Source organism: Sminthopsis crassicaudata, chromosome 3 (genome assembly GCF_048593235.1).
Source record: "Sminthopsis crassicaudata isolate SCR6 chromosome 3, ASM4859323v1, whole genome shotgun sequence".
Taxonomy (NCBI): domain Eukaryota; kingdom Metazoa; phylum Chordata; class Mammalia; order Dasyuromorphia; family Dasyuridae; genus Sminthopsis; species Sminthopsis crassicaudata.
The window spans coordinates 649547540-649563737 of NC_133619.1; the positions used below are offsets into that span (position 1 = coordinate 649547540).

Below are 16198 nucleotides of genomic sequence, written 5' to 3' on the forward strand. Positions count from 1 at the left end.
ACACGGGACAGGGAGGCAGTTAGGAGCCGTGCAGGAGGTCAGGGGCAAGGCTACCGGAACCCTGACCCAGGCCGGGCCGCCGGGGAGCAGATTTGGCCAAAAGTGGGCCAAGATTTGGCATCTGACAGAGAATTGGGGAGGAGGGAGGGGGAGAAGGAGTAAAGGCTCTGGCAGGCTGACCGGAAGGGGGCGCTGCCCTCCCCAGGACGCGAGTTTAAGGCAGATGTGAAGTTTCTGAGGTGCCTGTGAACGTCCAAGTGGAACGGCCCGCGGGACGGGGGAGGCTGCAGCTCCCGCTCAGGAGAGGGGCGGCCGGACTTAGAGGGGTGGGACGCCCACTGCAGCCGTGGGAGCCACGAGGAACTCAGGTTGGCAAAACCTGGAGGCCCTGGCAGAGCCGTGGCAATGATTACCTGCTGCCATTGGAGCAGCTGGCACCTTGGTCTGCCTCCCTCCCCCCAAGAGGAGGACCTGGGGCCGGCCCAGGGCCCACGGGCTAGGAAGGGGAGGGCTGGACTGCTCCTCCCAACTGTCCTCCTGTCCTCCAGGGGGCGCTGCCCTTCGACGACGACAACCTGCGGCAGTTGCTGGAAAAGGTGAAAAGGGGCGTGTTCCACATGCCTCACTTCATCCCCCCGGACTGTCAGAGCCTGCTGAGGGGCATGATCGAGGTGGAGCCCGAGAAGAGGCTCAGTGTGAGTGAACTGGGGCGGGGAGGCTCCCACACTGCCCCGGGGCCGGGCCCAAAGCCCAGCGCCCTCCCCGGCCACGAGAGGGCGCCACACGCTTCGGGCAGGCTGCGGGCCTGGGCTCTTCCCAGCCCGAGCTAAACCCTTTTAGCCGTGGCCGCTAGGGGACGCCGGGAGCACCGGCAGCATTTCCCAGGAGGCTGGCTGGGGACCGGGCAGCCGCTGGCAGCTCAGGACATGAACGCTAGGGGGAGACAAAAGGGCTTGGGGAGGTGGGGCAGGAGGTAGGTTAATGGGGTTGAGACCCTCTCTCATATTGCTTCTCTCATTCCTTCCCCCCCTCTCGCAGCTGGAACAGATTCAGAAGCACCCCTGGTACCTGTGAGTTTGGGGCAGGGCTGGAGGACAGAACACCCAGGGTTCAGATGGGGCAGAGCTGGGGTCTTCCGGACCGGGTAGGGGGAGCCTGGAAGGGGGGGAGGACTCTGAACCCAATTCGCTCTTGCAGGGGAGGGAAGCCGGAGCCTGAGCCCAGACTGGAGCCGGCCCCCGGCCGGCGAGTGGCCATGCGGAGCCTGCCGTCGGGCGGGGAGCTGGACCCCGATGTTCTGGAGAGCATGGCATCCCTGGGCTGCTTCCGAGACCTGGAACGGCTCCACCGGGAGCTGCGCAGTGAGGAGTGAGCCTCCTTCCCCCTCCTCGTGCACGTCCTGGGGTTAGACCACAGAGGGAGGAGGGAAGGGAAGGCTAGGCTAAAAGTGTGCCCCCCCCCACACCCGCCATGTTGGGGAGACGAAGGGCAAGCCGAGAGGCAGGAGCTTCCCCGGACCTGGGAGTCTGAGCTCTCCCTAGGATGGGCGAGAGTCTTTGAGGAGATTTTGCCTGCAGACCCTCACAAAGGCTGGAGGAGGCAACAGAGAGCAGTCAGAGCATAGAGACCAGGAGCAGGGCCAGCAGGAGGCAGCAGAGAGCACAGTCGGAGCAAAGATTCCAGGAGCAGGGCCAGCAGGAGGCAGCAGAGAGCAGTCAGAGCATAGAGACCAGGAGCAGGGCCAGCAGGAGGCAGCAGAGAGCAGAGCCGGAGCATAGAGACCAGGAGCAGGGCCAGCAGGAGGCAGCAGAGAGCAGAGCCGGAGCATAGAGACCAGGAGCAGGGCCAGCAGGAGGCAGCAGAGAGCACAGTCGGAGCAAAGATTCCAGGAGCAGGGCCAGCAGGAGGCAGCAGAGAGCAGTCAGAGCATAGAGACCAGGAGCAGGGCCAGCAGGAGGCAGCAGAGAGCACAGTCGGAGCAAAGATTCCAGGAGCAGGGCCAGCAGGAGGCAGCAGAGAGCACAGTCGGAGCAAAGATTCCAGGAGCAGGGCCAGCAGGAGGCAGCAGAGAGCAGTCAGAGCATAGAGACCAGGAGCAGGGCCAGCAGGAGGCAGCAGAGAGCACAGTCGGAGCAAAGATTCCAGGAGCAGGGCCAGCAGGAGGCAGCAGAGAGCAGAGCTGGAGCATAGAGACCAGGAGCAGGGCCAGCAGGAGGCAGCAGAGAGCAGAGCCGGAGCATAGAGACCAGGAGCAGGGCCAGCAGGAGGCAGCAGAGAGCAGAGCCGGAGCATAGAGACCAGGAGCAGGGCCAGCAGGAGGCAGCAGAGAGCAGAGCCGGAGCATAGAGACCAGGAGCAGGGCCAGCAGGAGGCAGCAGAGAGCAGAGCCGGAGCATAGAGACCAGGAGCAGGGCCAGCAGGAGGCAGCAGAGAGCAGAGCCGGAGCATAGAGACCAGGAGCAGGGCCAGCAGGAGGCAGCAGAGAGCAGAGCCGGAGCATAGAGACCAGGAGCAGGGCCAGCAGGAGGCAGCAGAGAGCAGAGCCGGAGCATAGAGACCAGGAGCAGGGCCAGCAGGAGGCAGCAGAGAGCACAGTCGGAGCAAAAATTCCAGGAGCAGGGCCAGCAGGAGGCAGCAGAGAGCAGAGCCGGAGCATAGAGACCAGGAGCAGGGCCAGCAGGAGGCAGCAGAGAGCAGAGCCGGAGCATAGAGACCAGGAGCAGGGCCAGCAGGAGGCAGCAGAGAGCAGTCAGAGCATAGAGACCAGGAGTAGGGCCAGCAGGAGGCAGCAGAGAGCAGAGCCGGAGCATAGAGACCAGGAGCAGGGCCAGCAGGAGGCAGCAGAGAGCACAGTTGGAGCAAAGATTCCAGGAGCAGGGCCAGCAGGAGGCAGCAGAGAGCAGTCAGAGCATAGAGACCAGGAGCAGGGCCAGCAGGAGGCAGCAGAGAGCAGAGCCAGAGCATAGAGACCAGGAGCAGAGCCAGCAGGAGGCAGCAGAGAGCACAGTCAGAGCATAGAGACCAGGAGCAGGGCCAGCAGGAGGCAGCAGAGAGCAATCAGAGCATAGAGACCAGGAGCAGGGCCAGCAGGAGGCAGCAGAGAGCACAGTCAGAGAACTACAGAAATGGAGATTAAGAACTATAGGAAAGAAGGGGATACAGAGGCCTGGGAGACAGGGGGGTGATTCGGACCCTGAGATAGCACCAAGGGAACAGACTGGAGAGCAGAGCCTCAGTAAGACACCGGGACGGGCAGGGAGAAAGCAGATTGGCCTCTGCCTCCATATTTTGTTCTCTGCCTCTCCCCGGCCTCAGGGAGAACCAGGAGAAGATGATTTACTACCTGCTTTTGGACCGCAAAGAGAGATACCCGAGCTGCGAGGATGAGGACCTGCCACCGAGGAACGATGCTGGTGAGGGCCAGGCCGGACGGGCCCGAGCGGGCCTCGGTTTCCCCCTCCTTCATGGCGAGGAGAAACAAGAGCCCGTGGGGACCTTGGCCACTCTCCCTGCTTCCCGCAGACCCTCCGAGAAAGCGGGTGGATTCTCCCATGCTGAGCCGGCACGGGAAGAGGAGGCCGGAGCGCAAGTCCATGGAGGTGCTGAGCATCACGGATGCGGGCAGTGGTGGCGGAGGCTCCCCTGTGCCCACCCGGAGAGCTCTGGAGATGGCCCAGCACAGCCAGAGGTGGGGCCTGCCCCCCAGCCCCTCTCCCCGCACTCCTGCCTTGGCTAAGGCCCGAGTCTTGTCCCTTCTGTGAGCTTGGGCTGGGATGGGAAGCCTGGCTTAGATGCTCTCTTACCCGCCTCGCTCTCTAAGCACCCTCCCCCAGTTCCCTTCCCTGACCCCCTTGCTCCTGCTCTTTCCCCGTTCCTCCCTGAAATACAGATCCCGCAGCGTCAGCGGTGCTTCCACCGGACTCTCCTCCAGCCCACTGAGCAGCCCCAGGGTGAGGCGAGAGAGCCCTTGCTGGGGCCGGGTCACTATGGGCCCTCTCTGACTTCCCGGGGGCTCCGGGTCTCACATGGGAGGAAGGGAGGTGGGGGGACGGGGAGGTCTTTTCCAGCCCCCCAGAGTCCCCAAAGCCTTGAGGCAGGGAGTCCCGTCCCTCCGTACTGAGTGGGGGGCGGCGTCCCCAGCATTCAGACCAGTTTGGTCCAGAATAAGCATAACACATGCTCGGGGACCGCTGCTACCCAACCCTCTCTCTCTCTTCCCGGCAGAGCCCTGTCTTCTCCTTCTCCCCGGAGCCTGGGGCCAGTCCCGGGGAGGAGGCCCGGACTGGAGGCTGCCCGTCTCCCACCCCCAAGACTCAGACGCTGCCGTCTCGGGGTCCCCGGGGAGGGGGTGCGGGGGAGCAGCCCCCGCCTCCCAGTGCTCGCTCCACCCCCCTGCCTGGATCCCCCCGGACGTCTCCAGGGGCAGCCACCCCCCCACCCTGTTCCCCGCGGGCCAGCCCCACTGGCACACCAGGTGCCACCCCCCCTCCTAGTCCTGGAGCTGGTGGAGGCGTGGGGGGTGCTGCTTGGAGGAGTCGGCTCAACTCCATCCGGAACAGCTTCCTGGGATCTCCCCGATTCCACCGGCGCAAGATGCAGGGTGTGTGGCCTGCCCACCCAACCCCGGGGGGGGGGGGCACCATACTTGATGCTCTAAGCTGAAGCCAGCTGAGAGCCAGGCATGGTCCCCAGGGCGCCAGGCCCTGACCTGAGCCGTCTCTCTCTCTCCCTATCCCTCTGTCTCGCATCTCTCTCTCTTTTTTGCTGTCTCTGTAATTGTCTCTCATCATCCCTCTGTCTCTCTTTTCTGTCTCTACGTCTCGGTCTCTTTCTCTCTCCTCATCTCTGTCTGTCTCTGTTCTGTCTCTCTGTCTCTTTCTCTCTTCCTATCCCTGTCTCTGTCTCTGTCTCTGATCTCTCTGTCTCCTTCCTCATCTCTCTGTCACTCTCTTTCTCCATCGCTCTGTCTCTTTTTTTTCTGTCTCTCTCATTTCTCTCTCTGTCTCTGTATCTCTTATCTCTTTTTCTCTTCTCATCTATCTATCTCTGTGCCTGTCTCTTTCTCTTCTCATCTATCTCTGTCTCTGTGTCTCTTTCTGCCTCTGTTTCTGTCTTTCTCTCTCCTCATCTCTCTGTCTCTTTCTCATCACTGTCTCTGTGTCTCTTTCTGCCTCTGTTTCTCTCTTTCTCTCCCCCATCCCTCCATCTCTTTCTCTGTCTCTCCTCCAAACACTTTACCTCTCTGTCATCTCTTCTTTCCTCTCTGTCTCTCTCCTCATCCCTCCATCTCTTTCTGTGTTTCTCTCCCAACTCTTTATCTCTCTGTCATCTCTTCTTTCCTCTGTCTCTCTGTGTCTATCTCTCTCTTCAAACTTCTTTGTTCCTGTGTCTCTCTTTTTCCTCATCTCTCTGTCTCTCTCCGTCTGTCCCTCCCTCTCTCTTCTCCCTCCTCCTCCCTCCCTCTTTCCACACCCTCTCTAGTCCCCACCGCAGAGGAGATGTCCAGTTTGACACCAGAGTCATCCCCAGAGTGAGTCACGCTGTGATGTGGGAAGGGGGCGGGGCCATCCTATGCAGACACCAAGACTCTGGCCTGGACTTGACCTTAGAAAAGCTAGTGTCCTCTTGGGGTGGGGGGTGGGCCGGTGTAGCTTATCCTTCTTCGAGAAACAGGGGGGAATATCCCAGATTGCTCGGAGCAAGGCTCCTTTCTTCTCTGGGCCTCAGTTTCCCCTCTGGAAATGAGAGATTGCCCTCAGTTATTTCTGAAGTTCTCTCTGGAGAAATGAGCTAGGACTTTTCCCCTTTGACCCACCGGGTCATAATCCCATAATCCTATGGGATCCTGTGGTCCTAAACAGGCCCCTGCTCCTCTCTGGACCTCCTTTCCCCCCATCTGCAGAAGGGACAGGCTGAACTCAAGGATCTCTAAGCCTTCTCCCCTCCCCCCCAGGCTGGCGAAGCGTTCCTGGTTTGGAAACTTCATCTCCCTGGACAAGGATGAGCAGATATTCCTGGTGCTGAAGAACAAGGCGCTGAGCAGCATCAAGGCCGACATCGTCCACGCCTTCTTGTCCGTACGTGGTCCCGGCCTCTCGAGCCTCTTTCTACCTAGCCCTCTCATTGTGGTTGGGGGTGGGGGCCCAGTCTCAGAAGCTGAAGGCTGGAAGCTGCCACAGAGGCTAGCTAGACCCATTGGTCCATTTTACAGATGAGAATACTGAAGAAAGGGAGTGAGATGATAAATGTCAGAGAGGAGGTTTGAACCCTGGTTCTCTACCTGGAGGAGACGGTCCCCTAGTTAGACTGTAAGAAATCTAAGGCTAATGAGTATAACCCTCCTTCTCTGCCCCTCCCCCCCAGCAGCCGCCCTAGGACCCCACAAATTGGCTTGAGCTTCTTCCCCACCTCCCACTCACCTATGGAAATTTGTTAGGGAGAGACCCTTACCCTCTAGGAAATCTCCCTCATCCCTTATTCCAGGATGGGGATGGATAGGGGAAGATTGGCAGTGGGAACTACAACTCCCATCCTGCTTTGGGGCCACCTGCCTTCTTTGTCTGGCCTGATGGGAGTTGTAGGCTTTGTCAGAAATTCCCTCCTCCGAGGTTTGTGGATGAGGATAATACCCTTGTGCGGCCACTAGGTGGCGCCACACTGCACACAGCAGCCATTCTGGAGTCAGTCCTGAGTTCAAATCCAGCCTTGGACACTTCCCAGCTATGTGACTGGGCAAGTCACTTCCACCCTGCCTGCCTCAGTTTCCTCATCTGTATAATGAGCTGAAGGAAGAAACGACTCCATCCCCAAATGGGGCCATGGAGAGTCCCCCATAAGGTCCTCGTGGAGGCTGAGGCCATTGGGTCGTCCTGGCGCTGGGGCCGTGGGGAGCCTGGTGCCCCTGGGGCCCAGAACGCTGCAGGCTCATTGGTCAGCCCGGCGGCTCCGCTTCCGCCTGGGAGGGCTGTGGATTGCAGGGCCAGAGGTGGGCAGAGGGCTGGGGAAGGTGAGCGACAGGGAGGAGCGGCCCGTGGCCTCCAAGACCTCGCTGACCACTCCTCGGGCTTTCCCTGGGGCAGTCAAGCTCTGAGTTCTTGCGGTGAGCGGCCAGGGCCCGAGGGGAGCAGCTGCCTAGCCCATGGACTGACGGGACCTCTGTCCAGCCTGGGGGCTGTAGCCGTGAACCACGGGCTCATCCTCCCTCCCTCCCAAATCAGATCCCCAGCCTGAGTCACAGTGTGCTGTCCCAGACCAGCTTCCGGGCCGAATATAAGACCAGCGCCGGCCCCTCCGTCTTCCAGAAACCCGTTCGCTTCCAGGTTGACATCAGCTCATCCGAGGGCCCCGACCCCCCTCCCAGGCGGCGGGAGCGGGACGGCAGCGGGGTCTACTCAGTCACCTTCACGCTCATTGCTGGTGAGTCCCTCTGGGTCAGCGGACCCTCGTGGGCCCAGGGTGGCCCTTCCGTGGGTGACGAAGTTCCCCCGCTCAGGCTGCACAGACTTGTGGGAGGAGGCCACGGCCCACTTTCTGCCCTTGCCCAGCTCTCACTCATGGCGCCCGCCGCCTTCCCTCCTGTGCCCCTCAGGTCCCAGTCGTCGGTTCAAACGTGTGGTGGAGACGATCCAGGCCCAGCTCCTGAGCACCCACGACCAGCCCTCGGTGCAAGCACTGGCAGGTGAGGGAGCCCCGGCCGAGCCTTAAGGGAGGCGGGGAAGAATACGTGCCAGGATGGTCTTGGCCAACAGGGTTGGTCCTCGGCGTGGGGGGCCTTGGATCGTGCCTGGGCTCGGGGAGAGGGAGTGGGCCACTCCTCCACCATGTTCTAGCCATGGCAGGCAGCTTAGAGTCCCAGAGGGCACCCAGAGCCCACCCTTTCCTGCCACATGGCACCTAGGCCGGCCATGTAAGAGAGCAGGGGCAGGTGGTGGAGCCAGCTTTCTCAGACACCTTAGAACCCATTACCTCTAAGGGGCTAGGTTCAAAGGGCACAGGGTCCTGAGGAAGGCTCCCTACAGGCAGTTGCTAGGCAACAGCCCCTCCTTAGCAACCATGATCCTATCAGGTGTCCCCAGGGGTGCATTATGCAGTCTCAGTAACCAAGGTTTTACCAGGGCAGCACCTCTGAGGAGGACCAGAACTCCCTAGAAACCGTTGCTAGGCAATGACAGCACCTTAGTAACCACAATCCTAAGTGGGTAATGTCTGTGTGTGTGTGTGTGTTGGGGGCAGGGAAACCTGGGCTCCCTGGATCCTGTTGCTAGGCATTGACAGCACCTTAGCCAATATTCTAAGCCTGGGGCATCCCCTGAGCCAGGTCCAGCCCAGCATCCCCCGCATGGGGAGATCCCATTGGTCAGCAGCCTTGGCCCCTGGGGCCATAGGGAGCGGTGCTCCGGGGAGATGGGGCCTGCTGCCCCAGTGAGCCTGGTAAGAAGGGGCTTCTCAGACCCTCCTGGGGTCGCCCCCTCCCCTTGCAGCACCAGGCTTTGGGGCACAGATAGGCCTGGAGGGGGGCCATCTCACGCCTGCCTTCTCTCTTCCCATCGACGTGACGGCAGATGAGAAGAACGGGACCCAGCCGAGGTCCCCGGCCAGCACCCCTTCTCGAGGGCTGCAGCCCCCGGCAGGCCGGCCCGAGCCCCCTGACCTGGGCGGTTCTCCTCGGCGGGGGCCACCCCCCAAGGACAGGAAGCTGCTGGCGGCCAGTGGGAGTCCCCAGCCCTGATCTCCACCTCCCTCCCTTTCCCTCCTACATTCTGATCCCCGGCCCCCATTCCCTCCCCCTCGGGGGTCACTCTGGCCACAGATCCCCCATCCCCCCTTCCCATCAACCCCCACAACTGTGAAGCTGTAAATACGGCCAGGGCATGGGGTGGGGGCCCAGGGGTTCAGTGACCTTTGCAGGGAAGGGGTGACTGGGCTGGGCGGGGGTGGGGTGGGGAGCCATTTCTATTTTATTTATGATTAATTTATTTATTTATCTATGGGGAGGGGGAGGGCAGGGGATGTGGGTGGATTAGCCAAGGGGGCGGGGGCGGGGGGGCCCTCGTCTCCGTTTCCCAAGCCCCCCTCTTCCTTGTCTCTCCTCTGTCTCCCCCCTTGCGCTCTGTACGGATTTGCTCTTGCGAAATGAAAAGTTGAATTTTCGCGCCTTCCGTCTCATGTCTCCCGATGCCTTCTCGCGCCCCGACTGCCGTTGCCCCCCAGGGTCTGACACGTCAGGGCAAGGGGCCTTCCCCTGGGGTCCCCCAAGGTCCGTGCCGAGAGCCAGAGAGTGTATGGTGGGAGGGCAGAACGAGGTCCAGTCTCTGGTGGCCACGACAGACAGGTGTGGCTCAGGGGTCAGGAGCCCTCGGCCAGGAGACGAGAGCGATGTTCTGCTTTCCTCGTGGTCTCGGGCCCAGGCTCGGGTCAGAGGCCAATGAGCTGAGGCCCAGGGCAGGGACGGAGTCAAAGGGGGAGCTTGCATCGGCCGCCTCGGGGACTGGAAGATGAGGGGACCGCGGCAGAGCAAGGGGGCTAGAGAGAAGGCAGGTGAGCAGCCCCCGAGGGGCAGGAGCGGGGCCTGCTCTGCAGGCTGATGGTGAAGCCAGTCGTGTCGGAAAAGTCCACGGCCAGGAGGCCGAAGAGGAGGAAAAGCAGCATGGCCGTGGACCACTCGCACACGGCCGCCTCGGAGTGCCTGGGCCAGAAGTGCAGCACGATCACTGGGTGCCCGCGTCAAGGATCACAGCTGGGCACGGGCGTGGCTTTCCTGCTGTTCCCCTCCCCCAGCTCCCCCCCAGGGTGTCCAGCTGCTGCCCCCCAGACGCCCTGAGTAACCTCCAGCTGCCTCCCACACTCACCAACTAACCCCCAGCTGCCCCCCACATTCACCGAGTAACCCCAGCTGCCCCAGATCTCCCCGGCCCATAAAGATTCCCAAGATGGAGCCAGAGATGGTGGGAAGGAAGAAGATCCAACTTGGGGGATACAGGGCTGGCTCTCTGGCAGCAGGGGCCCAAGCCTGATCCCTGTCCAGCGGGTGTCCGAGAACCTTCTGCTCAGGCACCCCGGCCGCTGGGATCCTCCCCAGAGGGCAGCGGGGCTGACCAAGGCTGCCGTGTGGCGCCAGTGGCCCCCTCCCCGTGACCGTCCACCCCGGGCGTCTCCAAGGGGCTTGGGCCCTCCCCACCCCCGCTCCGTGCTAGGATACTGGCCACCACCAGGGCCGTGCAGAGCCCGCAGAGCAGCAGGCGCAGGGTCTCGATCCAGGGGGCCCCCGGCTGGGCCCGAGGCTTGGCCAGGCGCAGCAGCACCACCTGGGTCCAGAAGTAGGTCACCCCCACTACAAAGGCCAGGAAGGACCCAAACAGATGCGTGGAGAACTCATTTGTTTGCTGCGGGGAGAAGGGAGAGAGCCCATAGGTCAGAGGGCAGGGGTCACCTGGGGCAGTGAGGGGAAAACCCGGGATCAGCCTGGGAGCAGTCCGGGCTCTGGCCCTTCCCAGGGAGCTAGGGACTTGGTCCTGGCCTGCTCTGGGGAGGGCAGCAGTGAAGGGTACGGCCAGCAGGACACCCTGGGCGGGTGTTACCATGAGGGTAGGGGGTGGAAAGGGGGGAGGCCCAGAAACCTTTGCTGATGATTCATAGTTGAACCCAAGCAGTGACTGAGTGGACCAAGGGTTGGCTATAAGGGTGGGGCTCAATGTTGTCTGATAGACGATGGTCTTGGACTAATGACCACTGGGATGCTCCCTGGCCAGCTCCGGGTGGGTGGGGGTGGCTTTAGACGCCCCCCCCCCAGTCATACTTACTCTGAGAACTTAAATGTGTTTGTTGCCTTCTCTGGCCTCAGTTTCCCCTTCTGGTCAAAGAGACCTGCAAATTTCTTTTAACCTCCCTCCCAGCTCAGAAAGCTCCCCCCAACCCCTCGGGGCCCTGACTCCTGAGCTGTTCGGAAAGACCCGGGCCAGGACCCCAGAACTCTAGCCCCAGGGACATGACGGGAATCGTTGGGCCGGAAAGAGCCCCGCCAACAGAGGACCGATCCCTGCTTTGCTGCGTCTCCGCTTCGGAGGCTGCGCTGAGCGCATCATCTGCAAACAAAAAGGGGTGCACCAGCGTGCCGCCGCCACCTTAGCCTTGGTCTTGGCTTGAGCCTTTTCCAGTGGGGGGATTCCCATCAGCGTGATGGCTCCGAAGACCGCTAACAGCCCGGGGGCCGTCGGACTTCCGGCCTGAGGTCCCCGGCGCTCCAGTCTCACCTGGAAGTTGCCCACGATGGAGGCCCCCAAGGCACAGAGGAAGCCCAAACCCAGACACAGCCGATTGGGAAACTTAGGGATGCCCCATTCCCGGAACTGGACGTAGCGCAGGACGCAGATCCAGGCCACTTAGGGGGAGGAGAAAGGGGGGGTTCAGGTCGCTGGCGCTCTGGGCCCCACAGGGACGGGGCTCAGAAGGCCGGGGCCCTGAGGGGCTGTCAAGTCGGGGAGTTGAGGGGGGGGCGAATATAGGGTTAGAGTCGGGAGGCATTTAGGGGTGAGGCGAGCCGGCCTACTCACCCATGGCAGCCCCGACGTTCAGAAACTGGCTGAAGATACAGCTCTGAGGAGGGAAAGACCCACAGAGGCTGGGGAAGGAGAGAGGAGGGGTCACCCGCCGGCCGCACCCCGGCTGCCCCAGTGCCGCTTTCCTGCCCCGTACCTGATGTAAGGAAAGCCTTCCGTGAGATTCACCATCTTGTTGGACACGGCCAGCGCAAAGCTGCGGGGGAGAGCAGGGCCTCGTGTTCTGGGGCCGAGCCCCTCGCTCCCTGCCCCATCCATCCCCGTCCCAATGGGGGGGGCCTGGCGTCTCAGGCCCCGTCCCTCCTCAGGGCCTAGAACGGGGCTCCAGGAGCCTGCCCCCTCCTCCCCAAGCCCCCAGCATCCCCTGGCCGTGACTCACATTGTCCAGACTCCAACCGTAGCCCACAGCGCCAGGCAGAGGGGGAGCAGGGCCAGGGAGCCCCACATCACCAGGAGGCCGCCTGTGGGGAAGGAGCACAGAGGGCACCTGTGGTGGGGGGGGAGGTGAGGGCAGCCTCCCGGGAGGCCGCGGGGGATTGGGGAAAAGGGAGGGGCAGGGAGGAGGAAGACAGCTTCCCTCCAGGGGTCAGGGGCCTGCTCAGTCCTGGCCCAGATGTGGCCCCCGGTTTGGAGGAGGGTGCTCCGCACAGAGAACGGAACCTGGGGGCAGGCTCTGCCCAGGAACTGGAGGCCCCCCTCCCCATCACCCCCAGCCACCTCCACTCCAGGATCCGGGGTGGTCCAGGGGCCCGAGCCCGTCTGTTCCCCGAGTGGCTGCTGATTCTGTTCCAGCGTCTAAGGGGAGACCTCAGCCCTCAGCAACTGGGTGGGGCCCGGCCAGAGGGGCCAAAGCCTGGGAATACCCTCGAGAGGCTGGAGGACCCTAAGGGACTCTTGGGGTCCATAGCCTGGAGTTCAGGGAACCCCCCCCCCCCCCCCCCCCCCCCGTTGCTCTATCTAGAGGGAAAATAGGAGCCAAGAGGCAAATTACAAATCCAAGGCTGCACAGAGCCGGGGGTAAACATGGCTTTCTTCTCCACAGACTGGGGCCCCGACACCCCAACTCTTGAAATTGGGAGAAGCAAGGCAGGATGGGAGGGAAGCCTCCTGCTGCGTGGGGAGGGGGCGGGGCTTCAAGCCGAGCGAGGACTGGGGAGCCAGGTGTTCTGCTTCTGAAGCCCCCCCAGCTCCGAGGCTGTGTTTCTGTGGGAGCCCAGGCACGTGGCTCCCCCCCATCTCCCCAAATTCACCTACCAGCTGCTGCCCCTCGGGGACCGGCTCCAGTGTCCCATTCCCCGGGCCTCACGGGGATGCGGCTTCCCGGTATTGCTCGGGGCTCCCGGAGCAGGGGCCTCCAGCCCACCTCCTCCCCCGCGCTGCCTCCTCGGCTCTGCGGAGAGAACCCGAGCTCCTCTGGCCTCCGTCCTCCCCCAGCTGGACGGCCCGCGCAGGGTGTGGGTGGGAGGAGGACGCTAGGCCCGACCTCGCCATCCCCAAACCCTTCCCAGCGGGCCGAGAAATCTCACCTCTCAAACTCCCTCCCTCCAACCCTCTGGGGCCGGCGCGCCCCCGCTCCCTCCCCTCCCCACCTGGGCCGAGGGTCCGGCTCCCGGGGCCCCCAGCGGAACCGGGCGAGCCAGGACTCGCTTTCCTGAAAACCTCGCAGCCCCCTTGGGCGCTGGCCACTCGGCCATTTACAGGCGCTATGAGGGAAGCGCTGAGGGCTCAGCGTCCATCCTGGGAGGGCTGGGGAGGACAGATGGGGGAGGGTTCGGGACAGCGAGGCACGGGGTGGGGGGGGGGAAAGGAAGTGGGGGAGAGCAGAGGGGGCATGAACGGAGGAATAGATAGAGCAGTGATGGGAGGAGGGAGGGGGAGGAGGAGGAGGAGGGAGGAGGGAGAGGGAGGAGAGAGGGAGGAGGGAAAAGGAAAGGAGAAAGGGAAAGGAACCAGGCCAGAGAAGCAGGTGGATGGTCCTGGTGGGTTAGGGAAGGTCGGGGACTAGAACAGAGAGGAGGACGGGAACAGCAGGAGGGAGGGGGGGAGGGGGATGGAGCAGAAGCCTGCAGAGGGGGCGGCCTCGGGCTGGATTCTGAGGCCTGGGGCTGGAGGCCAGGGGCTGGGACAGCTGGGGCGGAGGCCAGAACCCCTCGGGGAGGACCCTGGCTTCAAGTCAGCAGTACTTACTGTGGAGCCTCAGGCCAGCCCTTCACCTCCCCTCCGCTGTAAAATGAGGAGGGGAGAGTAAACCAGATAATCTCTGGGATCTCCTCTCACTTGAGATCTCTGGGTTTGGAACTTTGTCCACTCAAGTCGCAGCTAAAAAGCCAGGGAGCTGTGCTTCCCGAGAGCGGGGGCGCCGGTCTAAGGGGCGGTCGGTGGGCTGTGGGTGCGGAAAGAGGCCCCTGGCGGGGGGCGCGGGGAGGGGGCGTGGGGGGGGCAGCAAGGGGGAGCCAAAGAGCCAAGCTGGAAGGAACTGAAGAGGCGAGGGGGAGGGAAACAGATACAGGCTGAGCTGGAGGGGGAGGGGCGGGGCTTCTGGCTGGGAGGTGGGAAGGAGGCAGGAGGGGCCTGCTCTGAGGGGAGAGCCCGGAGGGCGCGCACACACCTGCACACACTCACATACACACTCACACACACCTATCCACTTATGCTCATACATACACATGCACACAAGCACACACACATAATGTACACTTCTCCACACATACACACACAATACACACATATACTCACACACAGGCACTCACACTCGCCCACTGACGTCCCCCCTGGCTTGTGTCTGCAGGAGGCCTCCCCGCGGCTCCATCAGCTTCTGCTTCTTCTCCAGAGCTTATCTTGCATCTCTTCCATTGGTATCTTGGTTTTGTGTCCACATCAATAAGTGGATTAGTTTAAATAAGCAGCATTAAATCATTAACCACATAAATGTGCAAATGGCACAGTTTCCTCCTTAGAATTTTTATCAAATCCACAGGCCTGGAAGCTAACTGTGGGCAGAGTAGTTCATTAAGTGCTGAGGACACAAAGGCCAAAACCCAACAAAAAACAAACTTAGGAAATCTATCCCAGTTCTCAAGGAACTTTCAGGCTAAAGGTGGAGACCTCCAGCAAAGCAGCAGGAACAAACTGGATAAAGACAAGGGTTGTGGTGTCACAGTTTCTTTCTAATTGTCCTGCCTCAGTTTCCCTTGAATGGTCCTGCCTCATTTCCTAATTGTCCTGCCTCAGTTTCCCTTGAATGGTCCTGCTTCAGTTCCTAATTGTCCTGCCTTGGTTTCCCTTGAATGGTCCTGCTTCAGTTCCTAATTGTCCTGCCTTGGTTTCCCTTGAATGGTCCTGCTTCAGTTCCTAATTGTCCTGCCTCGGTTTCCCTTGAATGGTCCTGCTTCAGTTCCTAATTGTCCTGCCTCGGTTTCCCTTGAATGGTCCTGCTTCAGTTCCTAATTGTCCTGCCTCAGTTTCCCTTGAATGGTCCTGCCTCAGCTCCTAATTGTCCTGCCTCAGTTTCCCTTGAATGGTCCTGCCTCAGTTCCTAATTGTCCTGCCTCAGTTTCCCTTGAATGGTCCTGCCTCAGTTCCTAATTGTCCTGCCTCAGTTTCCCTTGAATGGTCCTTCTTCAGTTCCTAATAGTCCTGCCTTGGTTTCCCTTGAATGGTCCTAATTCAGTTCCTAATAGTCCTGCCTCGGTTTCCCTTGAATGGTCCTGCTTCAGTTCCTAATTGTCCTGCCTCAGTTTCCCTTGAATGGTCCTGCTTCAGTTCCTAATTGTCCTGCCTCAGTTTCCCTTAAATTGCCCTGCCTCAGTTTCCCTTAAATTGTTCTGCCTCAATCCCCCTGGTTGCAACATCACCTTCCCCCCCCCCCATCATTAGAACTGATATAATTTAGGGCTGGCTACACTAAGATTCTAAACTGTAAATGTTTAATCCAGATAAGGAGAAAGACCTTCTTAGACACGATGACCCCGGACCTTCCCAACTTATAGAATGTCGGGTGCCTCCCCCCCACCCTGTCAGAAGCGGTTCCTGCTCTCAGCTCCTGACTCTGCTCCCACCTCGGTCTACCCCAGCAGCTTGGATGCTGTGAGACATCAGCCCTGACGGCAGCATGCCCCCAGCACAACCTCTCCCTCTCAAAATAGTAAAAACTCTAGCTTGCCTCAGTTTCTCCGGCATTCTCTGGGGAAAGGGCTAGAATAAAGGCTTGGGAGAGAGGGCATCTTGTAGAAGCTGAGGATGGTGGGAGACAGAGCCTTGCAGGGCACCCAGAGTGGGTGGGCATCGCCCAGCTGAAGATCCAGCCAAGGAAACAGAGCAGAGGCCAGGAGGAGATTTGGAAGAGGGCAGGCTCACGGGAACCTAGAGGGGATGGAGCATCAGGAGAAGAGAGGGATCCCATGATGGCCAGAGTCGGGGAGAATGAGGACTGGGAAGGGACCAGTGGCTGTGGCCATGCGCTCCGGACATGAGTGGTCCTGCCCAAGCTGAAAGGGCTGGTGGAGGAAAGGGACCAGGGAAGCTGGGTCAACAGGAGGGAATCAGGCCTCACCGAGTCCTGGGAGAATTGGGTGGGGATCTAGTTGCCCCAAAGTTATGAAAATTGGAGAAACCGAGGAAACCTACATTAGAAATTCAAATCT

General features: G+C 61.2%; 2 protein-coding genes across 4 annotated transcripts in view; one reads left to right on the plus strand and one right to left on the minus strand.

The window, feature by feature from the left end:
- Positions 1-9154, plus strand: part of BRSK1 (BR serine/threonine kinase 1) — an 18648-nt gene extending 9494 nt beyond the window's left edge. Inside the window, 12 exon segments of the mRNA XM_074307256.1 lie at positions 549-695; positions 1039-1070; positions 1198-1368; positions 3316-3413; positions 3523-3688; positions 3890-3950; positions 4225-4600; positions 5482-5530; positions 5954-6077; positions 7218-7416; positions 7589-7678; positions 8481-9154. Of these exon segments, the coding sequence (XP_074163357.1) occupies positions 549-695; positions 1039-1070; positions 1198-1368; positions 3316-3413; positions 3523-3688; positions 3890-3950; positions 4225-4600; positions 5482-5530; positions 5954-6077; positions 7218-7416; positions 7589-7678; positions 8481-8728 (1761 nt within the window). The 3' untranslated portion in view covers positions 8729-9154.
- An 85-nt stretch (positions 9155-9239) lies between these two features.
- Positions 9240-13983, minus strand: TMEM150B (transmembrane protein 150B). 3 transcript variants are annotated; one of them, XM_074307257.1, is made up of 8 exons: positions 13145-13676; positions 12810-12945; positions 11935-12016; positions 11692-11751; positions 11550-11617; positions 11250-11377; positions 10199-10382; positions 9240-9710 (listed from the first exon to the last, which is right to left on the minus strand). In XM_074307257.1, exons 1-8 carry the CDS (start codon positions 13247-13249, stop codon positions 9523-9525), a joined length of 951 nt encoding a protein of 316 aa, XP_074163358.1. In that variant the 5' UTR covers positions 13250-13676; the 3' UTR covers positions 9240-9522. The 3 variants fall into 3 exon arrangements, with proteins under 3 accessions (XP_074163358.1, XP_074163360.1, XP_074163359.1); XM_074307259.1 differs by lacking the exons at positions 11692-11751; positions 13145-13676 and adding an exon at positions 13743-13983 and having other exon boundaries at positions 11550-11691; XM_074307258.1 differs by lacking the exon at positions 13145-13676 and adding an exon at positions 13743-13983 and having other exon boundaries at positions 11550-11751.
- Between the last annotated feature and the right edge of the window lie 2215 nt (positions 13984-16198).

What these genes read in the sequence shown, in the direction of transcription:
- TMEM150B (XM_074307257.1), bottom strand. Translation starts at nt 13,249, where the DNA reads ATGGCCGAGTGGCCAGCGCCCAAGGGGGCTGCGAGGTTTTCAGGAAAG. An exon ending in CCATCGTGGGCAACTTCCAG is followed by an intron (nt 10,383 to 11,249) that starts GTGAGACTGGAG and finishes TTCTCCCCGCAG; the next exon opens with CAAACAAATGAGTTCTCCAC. An exon ending in CACGGCCCTGGTGGTGGCCA is followed by an intron (nt 9,711 to 10,198) that starts GTATCCTAGCAC and finishes GCGGGCACCCAG; the next exon opens with TGATCGTGCTGCACTTCTGG.